The sequence below is a fragment of the Diadema antillarum genome, unplaced genomic scaffold (assembly GCF_040938485.1).
Source record: "Diadema antillarum isolate AM-2024a unplaced genomic scaffold, OU_Dant_1.0 seq00002088_RagTag, whole genome shotgun sequence".
Lineage (NCBI taxonomy): Eukaryota > Metazoa > Echinodermata > Echinoidea > Diadematoida > Diadematidae > Diadema > Diadema antillarum.
In genome coordinates, this window is record NW_027272734.1 from 38,683 (window position 1) to 52,898 (window position 14,216).

At 39.8% G+C, this 14,216-nt stretch overlaps 1 protein-coding gene across 1 annotated transcript in view; it reads left to right on the forward strand.

The window, feature by feature from the left end:
* LOC139713892 (serine/threonine-protein kinase PAK 1-like) overlaps positions 1-14,216 on the forward strand; it is a 49,490-nt gene that overhangs the window by 24,880 nt on the left and 10,394 nt on the right. Inside the window, exons 4-11 of the mRNA XM_071625615.1 lie at positions 116-287; positions 3,922-3,974; positions 5,466-5,567; positions 5,929-6,094; positions 8,559-8,671; positions 10,536-10,673; positions 11,255-11,347; positions 11,997-12,096. Coding sequence (XP_071481716.1) covers positions 116-287; positions 3,922-3,974; positions 5,466-5,567; positions 5,929-6,094; positions 8,559-8,671; positions 10,536-10,673; positions 11,255-11,347; positions 11,997-12,096 — 937 coding nt within the window. The remainder of the gene's footprint in view (positions 1-115; positions 288-3,921; positions 3,975-5,465; positions 5,568-5,928; positions 6,095-8,558; positions 8,672-10,535; positions 10,674-11,254; positions 11,348-11,996; positions 12,097-14,216) is intronic.

Sequence of the window (14,216 nt, forward strand, 5' to 3'; positions counted from 1 at the left end):
CAGTCAGCAAGTAATATGAAATCTAATCTACATGTATGTACATGTGTCAAGCTATAAGTCCCATCCATCTCATTCCATGTTTGACTTCATCTTTCCTACCCCTCTTCAAAAACAGGGCATGCCCGAGCACTGGGCCAAGCTGCTCTCCACCTCACAGATCTCCAAGATGGAGCAGCAGAACAACCCGCAGGCCGTTCTCGACGCCCTCAAGTTCTACGACGACTCGCAGATGACGCAGTCCGGCAACGACAAATTCATGACGCAGCACAAGGTTATGTTAAGTTCGGGTGAGTGTCATGGCAAGTGTGAGTGGTTGTTCGGGTTGGAGAAGGTACATTTGTGGTTCGTGCAAGTTCAACCTTACGACCAAGCCAGTTCGACCTCTATATAGTCCATATGTGACCACCCAGCTCAAAACCCACAAAACTTAGGCCAAAATGAATTTTCACTTTTCTGCATAGTTTACCAAAAAGTAAGCTCTAAGCCTAGAAATGATATAAATAACTTGCTAAAATTGGACCATCCTAACCCATTCAAAGAGTGATCAAAATTAGAAAGAGTTAGAAGGCACAGATTCCTAGAAAACGGAGGAAAGGTATGATTTGAAGATTACTCGGGCGTGCTGTGCAGACGTATCAATGAAAAAAAGTTATGGTCCAGAAAAAAACCCAAAAAACACGAGTACAATATCCCGATTTTTGCTTTGTTTTAAGCTGCAAAATTTTGGCATTGGGCAGAGAAAAGATTACTCTCTCAGGTTTAACAAACTTTAAAAACTTGAGTTGGTAAACCCAAATGACACGTTTTGGTCCATTACAGAAAATCCTGATCTGCCAGTTTTTGTGGGTTTTTAGCTGGCAGTCACATGTTATGTTTGTTCAAGATCTTGTGCTCGAGGAAACTTTGCTACCCTTTCCACATGCTTACAAAACAAATGAAAATGAATTCTGTAAACAAAATTAAAGTGTGTTCAGACTCAATTTTATGGCTTGCTGTATGGTGTCACAAATGGCTCCATGACCTATATGCTAACTGCGACAGTTGCTCCTATGAAATATCTGCTCGCTTCAAAGCCAAGCACATATTCTACCCACAAACATAAACCTAGCCCTAATCCCAATCCTCACATCAAATTACATTTAAATCTAAAACTCTATCACAACCCTAACCCTAACCCTAAGTCCTTGCAGAAAATAAGACCGGAGCAATTTTTGCTGGAGCAGATGTCGTGTCACCGTCACAAATGTTCCTTGAGAGCATGTTGATGGTTCCAAATGGTTCCATACCATGATGAACCCAGCCCCTTGAAAATGCGGTCCACAGCCCGCCAGGAGCCCACCGTGCCATACTACAGAATGTACATACATAACCTTTTGATTTTGAGTACAATTGTTACACTTTCCTCACAAAATTTTGCCACCTTTAACAAATATCCCATATCAGAGCTAATAAAGCATGAATTGAATTTCAAAACATTAGAGTATCTCCAAAAATACTTCTTGATTGCTCATTTACACATAATCACAAGAACACAAGTAATAGAATCTGTCCCCAGTCTGACATCAGGAACAATGAACACAAATTTTTTCACGTCTTGGTATTTTGAGTGCCATCTCGTAACTACAGACAGCTAGGACTAAGTTTATTTTGTAAGAGCTATACAAACAAGGAATCTCCGATCAGTTAGTTTTAATGAATTATGACAACTAAAGAAAAACAACACGTGGGCTTATCTCAGAGTCCCCTTCTTTGCCCCGGAATACCCTGTAATCTTTTCAAAGGCTTGGAATGACATACAATGTAATCTTATCTCGAGGGCACATTTTTGGGACACTCTTTAAAAGAGAAACAGTGTAACACGTAGCAGTACTACATTGTTAGCCTTGCTTCGACTCTTCACCTGTCATATTCAGGGGGAATATTTGCTGCAGAAATTGGCATCTTACCATCATTGAATTTGAACCTCCAAATTTCTCCTTATATCCTGTATTGGATAAAAGTTAGTGAGAATATATATATTTTTTAAATTCATTAAGTATACAAATGTCAAGAGGACATTTGCAAAAGTTTGATGATTTGATAGAGAAAAGCAGGAACTTCAGTCAAGTAACATTTTGTAGTAGTTAAAAAGTTGTTGATTTTTTTTTAAATCTGCATCTGAAACAAACACTTTTACTTTATCTCAATGACAGAGTGCAATGGAGAGCATTTTCATTACTGTACCTCATGAAACCATTTAACAATAAATAGTATGAATAATAATTAAATGTTGCAGCATCAAAGGCAGTTCAAACTATTGTTCTGGCACATAATTTGGTTTATGGATAGTACTCTATACTTCGTCTTGGTTAATTCTGACCATTATCAAATTTGCACAGATTCGACAGGCTTCAGCTTAGCATGTTGAGGTTTTATAGTTCTTTGTGCACCATGCAGATGCACACCTGAAAGTCTCATTAATTTGAAAATACCACTGCACATTTGTAGAGAGAATAATGTACAGCTTGAAATCTTGCCAGGAATCACAGCTCAAACATGAGAATCATATCTCATCACTCCTCTGATGCTTCGCATTTCTCGTAGACCAAGTTTAGTGAGAATTGCTTGTTTTAATAGGATTTTACAGAGTAGAGTATTTTGTACATATCTTGTTATCTCCCCGATATGTCATGGCATTCATAGGTTTGCACTCTTTTGATTAAGTTGAGTGAAAGAAAGAAAAAATAAATGTTTACACTGCAAAATATTCCACCATTCAAGTATGCGAAATATTAAACTAGTTTCTTTGTGGTACATATACATTGTAGATCCATGACATTTGTTCCGTTGACAGTTGCTCCCATGGAATATTTGCAAGCTAAACCCAACATAAAACCTACCCACAAAACATAGCCCTAACTCTAATCCTAATCCTGACATCAAACTAAACCTAAAACCCTATCACAACCCTAACCCCAAGTCCTGAGGAGAAAATAAGACCAGAAAAAATTGTCGCAGGAGCAAATGTCAGGTAGGAACTCACTGTCGTGGTTGTAATCTCAAGATTAATGCATATAATGGTTCTACATGTAGCTCCTGATATTTTCAGGCTCTCAAAATGTTATGATGTCCTCCCTCTTTGAGTTGTACATTTTGTACCTAACCAAGAATGGAAACGCCATGTGCCAAGCTGAAATCGACTTGGAGGAAACAATCTGCCGCCATGACGACAAAAAATGGCCAGGGTTTTATCATTTCCCAGCCAAATGTGTAATTGCAAGCTTCGGAAATGTCGTCCGATAAGAAACAGGCATTACAAGACAACGGTTTTTACAGACAGTCCCCAATTAGATCTGTCGTCAGGCCATGTAGGATTCTGTTCAGATTTCAGTTTAAAATTCATTTCGCAGTCGAGCTCTCTGGCGACAAAATCTTGCGTGGCTTCCTCTGTTTCTCTTGCTCTTCTGTTCATAGCCAACCCTTTGCCCCCAAGGGTTTGCTATCAAACATATTTTGTATGTGATACGTCAAGATTTGGACCGTACATTGTATGTGTGGGAGCGACTTCATTTGTTCAAATGCCACATGTGTCATGCACATTTAGGTGATTCCAGTGAAGGGAAAGACTGAGCTTGTAAACTCTCTCTTGCCTACATGCTACGTGAGATAGTCCACTTACATTCTGAGTGCTGCTGTAATGCATAGAATACACACCCAAGTCAGTCGACTGGCAAATTTGATAATTTCAAGTATCTACTCTGTGTCGTGTCCTAATTAGTATTCAATACTTTCTTTTCTTTTCATCTGTTATACTAGTTTGTTCTATTAAATCCATTTGTTTGAGTGTGCTGTTGATAAGGTTTTCTTTTTGCGAATTTTTCTGACGTGTGCGAATAATGTCCATTTTTCCCACTCTCTGCATATATATGTTACTTTCTGCAGGTAATAAAGTTCCATTTGAAGACTCGTTTGAAAACCAAGCAGTCATCACACCGGTAAGACAGAATTCTCTAACTGTAAATATTGCAATTATGTAATATAATTGTATTGTTAAAAGGACTGGCCTCAACTAGCCTGCTTGCTATTGATGGTTCTTTTTTAACCAACTGCAGTATTCTTTAAATTTTGACTATTTCATGTTTGTTATATTAAAATATTATTGTTTGGTAAAAGATTTCATTTAATTTCAATTCCATATCATATTCTGCTAACCTTTTTAGTCTCAAGGGAATTTTGCTGGAGAAATGATGTTTTCATAGCCAAAAATGTGCATAAATATGGATTTTCATAGCAAATCGTTTGGTTCAGTATCAAATCTGAATTGGGGTGCAGTTGATTGGGAATGATTTTTTCCGATCTTTTAAATAAATGACTCACCAGGGATATAATAATAAACTATAAACTCCATAATAATTGTTTTGGATATAAACTCCAAATTTTATTGTCCAAGAAAGGAAATTCATTTTGCCCAATTGATCGTGGGCCCGGCAGCCACTGAGCAGCGCCAGATCGACGTTGCTCTAACCTTTTCAACTGTTGAACGGCAAACAAGGTAGCAGCAACTCCCATCTTTTAACGTCTTTTGGTATGACGCGGCCGGGGTTTGAACCCACGACCTCCCAATTGTGAGGGCAGCCGCTCTACTCACTGAGCCAACACATCGGTTGTGATTGAAAGTGAAAAAAGTAGCACATCTTTGTCTCTCTTTCCTTCCTCTTTTGCCTCTTCTGTCACCCACATTCATGATAAGAATTTAGAAGCGAGTTTTTCTTTTCTTAAATGGGAATTCCAGACCCATTATAAAAGTTAGTCTGAAACGAGAAAACAATTTCAACAAGTATGACGGTGAAAATTTGATCAAAATCAGATAGAAATTAAGGAAGTTGTGAAATCATAAGAAATTGTAAAGTTTTGCAAAGCCGTGCTCAAACAGTTAATACTCTGTGAATATGCAAATTAGTCAGCTGATGATGTTATCACCTTCAGAGTTTCCATTGATCATCTCAAAAGAAAAGAAAAATATTAAAGACGAAGAAAATTCAATTCTTCTGCTATAAAAGTGTAAAACATGTGTTATTCCTAGCTGAATAACTTCAAAATAGTGAGCGACCGATGTATCAGGATGAGTATTCGAGACTGGGATATCATTACATTTCAACAAGATATCTGGAAATTTCAAGATTTTATGTACAAACTATACGGCAAATTATGAGGCAGTGACATCATCAACTCACATTGCTTATTCATGAAATCTTCCAGAACCGCTTCATAAAAATTAGTAAAACTCCATGATTTTTTGTCCAATTTTGATCAAATTTTTGCTGTAGTGCATGAAAAATTGTACTTTTCATTTTCAGACTAACTGTAATCAGGTCCAGAATTACCTTTTATCGACAACAACAACAGCAGCAGTAACAACAACAACAAATATTTGATAGTGAATACACTGATACTATGTTGGCTGATTTGATACATTCTTTCCATAGAAACCAGCTGCAGTACCTAAACCAGATGATGATTATGACGATGAAGACGATGATGCCCCACCTCCCGCAATAGCACCCCGCCCCGCCCATTCACAATCAAGGGTGAGCTTTGTTTCCATGTCTACCATGAGATGCTTATCATATTTTCAAGTTATATGTAAGAGTAAAAGAGCAATTATGGAAATCAAAGATAGGTAATAACCAAAGCAGTTGGAGTTCACTTTGACCAAACCCTCCAATTATCACATCAATATCCGTATTGGTTTAAATTAACATACAGGTGCTTGGTATTCTCTCACTCAAATGTTGGTCTTGTGATAACATTTAGGTACTTTAAAATACCAGTGAGAGAAAACTAATCTGAATGGTACATGTATAGCTAGCCACAGCTAGTGTTCCTCAATTCATGAGGTTTTTGCGAACCACAAACCAATGATTTGTTTCTTTCACCCGGTTGTAACAGTATTACTCAAGAATAGAAGCAGCACCCCAGGAACCACCCCCTCCGAGCCCGACCCCGCCTCAGACCAACACTACCAACGCCACCAATGCCAACACACAGGCAGCAGAAAGGAGGGACAAGAAGAACAAGAAGAAGATGTCGGACGAAGAGATTCTGGAGAGATTGCGTGAGTTACACTTCTCTGTCTCTTTGTCTGTCTGTCTGTCTGTCTTTTCTCTCTCTCTCTCTCTCTCTTTTTCTTTCTCTCTTGCTTTCTCTCCTCTTTTATGTCCACAATGGCAAGTCAACAAGGAATGTGAGAGACTATACGTGACCCGCTACAACAGAAGGATCCGAAAGTCGGGGAGGACAATTTTCTGAAAATGGCATGACATTATTCCCTTACTCTTCTAGTTTAATACAGCACACCTCATAAAAGTACTTGGTTGCGGAGATATTGATGATTTTATTAGCGCATGTCAAGTGACTGAGGAAATCATTGTTTCGAGAAAAACGTCTTCAAAGTCTTCCTTCCAATGCTATCATAATCAAGGGGAGGCGAAACACTTTTCACCGCTTTGACCTCCGCGATGTTCATTCAAGCTTAGCACCAGCGGTCTACGCACGACTAATCAGTAATCAGGATGCCACGCATTGACCAATAAGATCACTCCCTTGTTGCTAGGGGCGGAGTCTAGCTGCGGCGCTAAATCCAAATCTTCGGACACGTTTCTGTTACGGTGAAAGTCGGAAAATCATGGCCCAGAAAAATGCTGATTCCTTGGCTTTCCTTTGATCATTTACAGTTTGTAGCTTCGAAATTTCGGCAGATGATAGAAGATACATTAGACTACAAAATTATGTCAAAAACAGAAATCCGAACGTTTTGACGGATTTTGATGATCTGACTTCAAACTCGATTTTCTCGGCTCACCCGTCAGCGACTTTAGGATCCTTTTGTTGTAGCGGGTCACATACTATGGCATAATCAGGGATGCCAGTTTTCCGGCAATAGCCGGAATTCCGGCTTTTTCATATTTTGGTGTCCAATTTCCGGCTTCGTGATATTATTTCCGTCTGTGTGGGAAAGCCGGAAAACACGAGAAAGAAACAAAGAAAGAAAGAAAGAAAAACGAAAAAATATGATCATCTAAACTTACGGGGGACATTCACTTTCACGATTTCCGTAGTATGTTTCGCATATACTTCGGCATGAGAATATCACAAAACGACTGTCATGCAAAACTAGTGCGATGTTGCTGCTGCTAGCTGGGACTATGCAACACGTTCGATGATAGCGATCGATTGCGAACAGTGTGTGGTGTTTCTATGCGATGTACTATGTGCGGTCGCGGTGCATGAATCATACTGCGCTCGCGCTATAGCTGCAGCGCTGAGACGGTGTGGTGAGTCGATTGAGTCAGCTGAACGAAGCAAAACTACGGATTTTACGGCACTAGGACTTCTTTATTTTTGCTACAAATTCCTTTTTTTTTCTAGAATACGACCACATTATTGTCTGGAAAGCGTTATACCAGCACGTGCGATCGCAATCGAACAACATGTGGTGTTTCTAGGCGATGTACTATATGTGCGGTGCATGGATCATGCTGCGCTCTCGCTATAGCTACAGCGCTGAGAGAGTATGGTGAGTCGATCGAGTCAGCTGAACGAAGCAAAACTACGGAGTTTACGGCACTAGGACTTCTTTATTTTTGCTACAAATTCATTTCTCTGGATTCGATTTGAGGGAAGAAGAGCCCTCAGAAATGCTCAGATTGCACCAGAGAGCATCTAAGAACCCCAGAGCTTCCAGGGCCCTTGAGCGGGCCCTGGACCCCGGCCGAAGGGACTTCGCGCTTCGCGCTCGCGCACATCAATTTCGTTCACAAAAAAAAAAAATTCTGCCCAAGAGCAATTTGCCACTGGCATCCCTGCATAATATACTTATGGACAGTTCTAGAAGTTTCAGTTGCAAACATATGTATTGTATGTGTAATGCTAGGGAACTGAGAGCTACAGATTTGGTACTTATGGAAAGTTCTAGAAGTTTTAGTTGCAGGCATATGTATTGTATGTGTAATGCTAGGGAACTGAGAGCTGCAGATTTGATGCTTATGGAAAGTTCTAGAAGTTTTAGTTGGAGGCATGTGGATTGTGTGTGTAATGCTAGGGTACTGAGAGCTGCAGATTTAGTACTTATGGAAAGTTCTAGAAGTTTTAGTTGCAGGCATATGGATTTGTGTGTGTCATGCTCGGGAACTGAGAGGCACAGATTTTGAGATTTTAGAGTGCAGTGATCTGTCTGTGTTTGAAGCATAATCTTGTGTGATAGGGGAGAAAAAAAAACCCACAGGTTAAACCTTTGAAGGAGTCTTATGCGGATTCATGTTTTGTTGACTGTTTGTCGTCATTTTATGTTTGTATTATGTATGCTAGTGGAGGGCAAATTTCTGTATTTCAATCAGACAATAAATGTTCTTGAATCTTGGAAATATATTTAGTCAAGGTTTCAAAGATAGTGTAAGAGAGAGAGAGAAAGAGATATCAAATTGTGTTTAGTTTGTGTGAATCTATCTTGAGATTTGCTGAGACATAATGTTAGATTTTATGTTTGTTTATATGTTTTTACATCTTGCTGTTTGATGTAGGTTCCATTGTGAGTGTAGGCGACCCCAAGAAGAAGTACAGCAAATTTGAGAAGATTGGACAGGGAGCGTCGGGCGTTGTGTACACAGCTATTGAAGTTGCAACAGGACAAGAGGTAAGGACACGACTATTTGACCATCACTTTTTTTTCTTTATGAGAGCTTTCCCTACCCCCCCCCCCTCCCATATTTTGACGTCACACATACAGTGTAGGTGCCATTCATTCTGGAAACATTTGATTCAAACCCAACGTCTTCTACTTTCATTGTGCGTCACAGAATTTCCTTATTTGGTCGTGCTGATGGGGGCTTATGTCTTTAAAGTCACATTACTTAATTATTAAGCAACATCAAAGCAACATCAGTTTCTTACAATAGCATTGATTAACCCATTGAGAACGAGACCCCGAGTATACTCGGGCAAGCGTCTATGGGAAATGCGTGTTGTAGCAATATCGAACCATCCGCAACGGGTTAAATGAGACAGATTGGTTACATTATAAGTACAAATCATGTCATTCCATGGCAGAGCTTTTGGTAGGGAAGCCAGCAAAATTGCCTCCTATCACACATGTTTGGAAGGAAAGCTAGCAAAGTAGCGTGACGTACCGCAGTGCACTGTGGCGAAATATCCTTCGAAAAGGAGGCCAACCCAGCATGTTTTGCAGCAAAACAGTCATGCACATTAGTATATGCCTATAAGTAGAAAGCATATTCGGGAGATTGGGCAAACACCGAGAAGCCCCACTACCCCATTTCGAAATTTTTCAGGGATTTGAAACTAACCCTTTCAGTACCCTATTTCAAGATTATTTGAGAAAGATTCAAAAATTACCCCAATCATGAATATTTCAGGGCAAAATCCCAAGAGACCCCCTATTTCAGCAATTTTTGGGATTTATTTGCCGCATTGAGCCACTAAAATGTACCCCTTTTCCCAAGAAATTAGGAATGTGCATGCATTTACAGATGACCACCTGTGTGGGGGGGGGGGGGGGGGGGGGGCAGGTAGTTAGCTGACTGACTTTTCAGGGCTTTTTGTTTGTAATTTTTTCTACTACATGTGTACAAACTCTTTTGGTTTGTCTTTTCAAGTGTTCTACAGGTCTTTCGTCTAGGGTTGAATGTCATGATTTTGTTCGTGTACACTACTGTAAAAGTGGATATTTTTGCGTGACTAATAATGTGCTCGGCCCGGTAAGAAGAATTTCGCGTGATTTTGATTCTGCGGAATCATGACAGTAAGTACGGGAACATATGGCAAGCAAAAATATTTTCATGCTTTTATTTTTGCGCTAGTTTCTGGTTGCGCGAAATGCACAAAAAATTCAGTACCGCGAAAATTTGCACTTTTACAGTATACATGTACGTATTAATTACCTTGCTTGCTCAGAATCCCTCTTTTCCTTTTCTTTTTATATGTTCCACTTCTTTCTGTCTTATATCATCCTGCTGTCATGCTCTCTTTCTCCCTATGTACAATTGTTTGTATGTATTTGTGTGTGTGTGTATGTTTGTTTGTGTGATTGTCTTTCTCCCTCTGTGTCTGTTCATCTGTCTCTGTTCTGTCTATCCATTTGTTCTTTTTCCATCTGTTTGTCTGTCTGCCTCTGTGCCTGTTTGTCTAACCCCTTTGTCTTTGTCTGTCTGTTGTTTCATCTGTTTGTCTGCTGTCTGTCTGTACTGTTTGTTTGATTGTCTGTCTATCTGTCCTATCTTTGTGTCTTTCTTTCACATGTCTGTCTATTCTTGTCTGTGCTCATTTTATTCATCTGTATGTCTGTCTTTCTGTCTATCCTGTGTATTGATTGTCTGTCTACTTTTGTGTCTATTTGTCTGTCCCTCTATCCCTTTATCTGTCTGTTTGTTCTTTCATCTGTCTATCTTTCGTGTCTCTCCTGTTTGTTTGAATATCTATCTGTCTGTCTGCTGTGGTGTCTGTTTATCGATCTGTCTGTCCATTTGTCTGTCCGTCTGTAGGTGGCCATCAAGCAAATGAACCTGCAGCAGCAGCCGAAGAAGGAGCTGATTATCAATGAGATCCTCGTCATGCGTGAGAACAAACATCTCAACATCGTCAACTACCTGGACAGCTATCTCGTCCAAGATGAACTCTGGGTAAAAATTTCTCGATATTTTTTCTAATGCCCCCCATTTTTCAAGATCGCGCAACTCTCTTAGGATTGGAAGCGATTATTGGTGACATTATTTTGAAAGCTTGATCTAGTTCCCATTTCTTTTCACCTTTGGTAAGTGGGTCATGACGGTATACACCATATCTTTTACAGTGTAACTGGTCTTAGTAAGAGGTTGTACAGAAATGGCTAGTTGGCTGCCAAAAGCTCTAAAGTTTTATGCATCTATCAAACCAAGTATGTGTAATTATGAATTATTTTGAAAGGTTGTACTGCTGTACTGTATGTGCTTCCGTATCAATTTCGTATTGAAGACCGATGAAGCACAAATGAAAATTCTTTTCAATCACTTGCCTTTCCTCTGACAACGGGCTTTTTCAATGATGAATCATTTTGGAGATTTGGTCTTAATAGTTCTTCCATTGCATCGAGTGCTTAGTCATTTTCTTTTTTCCCTCTCTCGCTCTCTCTGTATCTGAAGTGGGAATTCTCATTAAGTTTTCCGTTTTTTTTTTTTTTTCTGGGATTTTATCATTCACAAGTCTTAATTGAATCCTTGTGCAGGTGGTCATGGAGTTCTTAGCGGGAGGCTCGCTAACTGACGTAGTCACGGAAACATGCATGGACGAAGGCCAAATAGCCAGTGTGTGTAGAGAGGTAAGTCTGTCTTGTTACTTCCCGCCTCCCCCCTCCACCCTCCCCCTCCCCCTTCCCCCTCCCCCTTCCCCCTCCCCCTTCCCCCTCCCCCTTCCCCCTCCCCCCAATATATCTCTTCTGACTTCTCTGGCAAGGATGTTGCTCCTCCCGACATTGTCATAATTGTGGATCTTCTGTGCTAAAGTGAATGGCATGCAGCTGTTTGTAAATATGATTGCTAGGGCATGATCAATCATCACACAGCATTCTACATACCACTACTGAACAGGAGGGCTCTTCAGGAATGATATGTAGGGTACCCCGACTTTTTTTATTTAACACTTTTGATCTGAAAATGCTCCCAAACTACTCATTATCCTGGTAAATCGCATCATCCAGACAAGTTTCTTCCAGATCTTTTTGATGTATTGCAAGCAAATGTCAAATGTCAAATGGTGGAAGATGAATTGAGAGCCCCTGTGAAAACTGTTTTGCCCTTAACCCGTTGAGGACGAGTCCCAAGTATACTTGGGCAGGTGTGTCTGTTGGAAATGCGTGTTGTAGTAACATCAGCCTGTCCTCAACAGGTTAATGATGTCCCAAAGAGAGCTTGCAATTTACTGGTCTTCTCAAGATAATGCTTTTGTTCGTGGATTCTTTTTACTCACAGTGTCTTCAAGCCTTGCAGTTCCTTCATCAAAGACACGTCATCCATCGAGACATCAAGAGTGACAACATCCTGCTTGGGATGGAAGGCAACGTTAAACTCAGTAAGTGGCTGCCAGTATCAGCGTTGCCAGGCAACCAATGAACTAAAAAACAAAACCAAACCAAACAAAATCTTCCTTAGAATGAGTCACTACCAGCATCAGTGTTGTCAGGCAACCTGTCATCCTCAAACACAGAACAAAACAAAATAAAACAAGAGTAAAAGCAAAACATCCTCCCTGGAATGGAGGGCAATGTTAAACTCAGTGAGTCACTACCAGCATCAGTGTTGCCAGGCAACCTGTCATCCTTATAAACAAAATAAAATAAAAGGAAGCGAGATTTTAAAAAAAAATTCTCCTAGGATGGAGGCACAGTTAAACTCAGTAAGTCGCTGCCAGCATCAGTGTTGCCAGGCAGCCTGTCATCCTTTGAGAAGAAGAAAAAAAAATCAAAGGAGAAATGAATTTGAGCCTAGAGCATTTTGCGAAGGCCATGTAAACTGTTGATAATACTCGGTTCAGGGACATTGTCAACTCTGAATGCTCTACAACAATTTTCAGAGCCTGTGCCATTACAGTGCATTGTGCAGTGTATTCTACAATTTATTTTCCGTGCATGCTGCTATTGAAGAGGTCAATTTTCACTTTTGTGCATTATTTTATTCTTTCTTTTTATTTGCCAAAACAAATAGGTTTCATGGAAAATATTGTTTTTCCCAAACTGCAGGAAAGATAGAAATACTGTTTTTCTCAAAAGAAAAATAGTTTTTCAGGCCTCATATTACTGTGACGCTGTTTGCAAGGTTGGCATTCCTGCTCAGTATACATTCTTGCAATGTTTACAACCTGTTGGCAAGAGTTCAGTAGCTTCAGCCGCATTAACCAATTGGCCCCCATGGTCTGAAAGTATGATCTCACTTTGTATTCAAACTGGTTTGAAATGGTAGTGAAAGAGTTAACCCATCAAGGGTTTTGGGAAAAACTTGGCTGCGGAAATTGTCATCTTGTTAACATTAGATTGGCAACACAAAATCAGGCGAAAAAGAATTCACAACTATAGATGAGGTTCCGTGACGTCAAATGACGCATTGCCTGAGGGTAAAAAACAAATTCTATGTGTATTAACTGCATAGCACTAGCGCACAGTATGCGTACCGTGCACCACTCTGCCTATCATGGGACATTGGATGTAATGCTTACGCACTTGCCAATGCATATGGGGGCCCCCATATGCAGTTTTTGCCTCTCAGCATGGCTTGATGATGTCATTGGAATCTTGCCTATTTGCTCATTTGAGAGGGGAAAAATAGGAACTTCGGTCTTCTACATTGTGTTGCCACTTTTAGATTCAGTTTTGAATTGGTGAAGAAGTGACTTTTGAAAATGTTGCCATCGAAACAAACAAACAATTATTACATCTGAATCAGAAAAGGCTCCAATGGAAGAGATCTTTTTGTAACTACCATACGAAACACTCACAATGAATAGTAAAAATGATGTAACAATTACATCTGAATAAGAAAAGGCTCAAATGGAAGAGATCTTTTTGTAACTACCTTTACGAAACACTCACAATAAATAGTAAAAATGATATAACAAACAATTACATCTGAATAAGAACAGGTTCGAATGGAAGAGTTCTTTTTTTAACTACCTTACGAAACACTCACAATAAATATTAAAAATGAAATAACAAACAATTACATCTGAATAAGGAAAGGCTCGAATGGAAGAGTTCTTTTTTTTACTCTACCTTACGAAACACTCTATAATAAATAACTAGAGAAGCACTCTGAGAGCGCAGACCTCCACCAAGCATGCAGCTCATTTCCACCGCTGATCTTGTTCTTCCATAGAGATATCAGCAATTTCCACCTATACGTACTTATAGCATGCTGAAAGTGTTCATAGTGTGCTGAAAGTTGCCCGATTTCCCAATATAGAAGCCTTTGTTACGTCATAAACCCTCAGCTGCACGGCGCGCCTCGCCCTAGCAGAAACTAGAGCACGCACTTTAGTGCGCACATGCAAACCTCAAATATGCGCAGCCTGAACTCCCAAGTTCATTGACCCTACCTGCCAAAATATAAAAAATCTTTCATAAATTCCCCCAAAATTCTCGGATCACTACCAAAAGTTAATCGTTGTTACTTGTGTCATTTTCAACCTTTCCTGCAAGT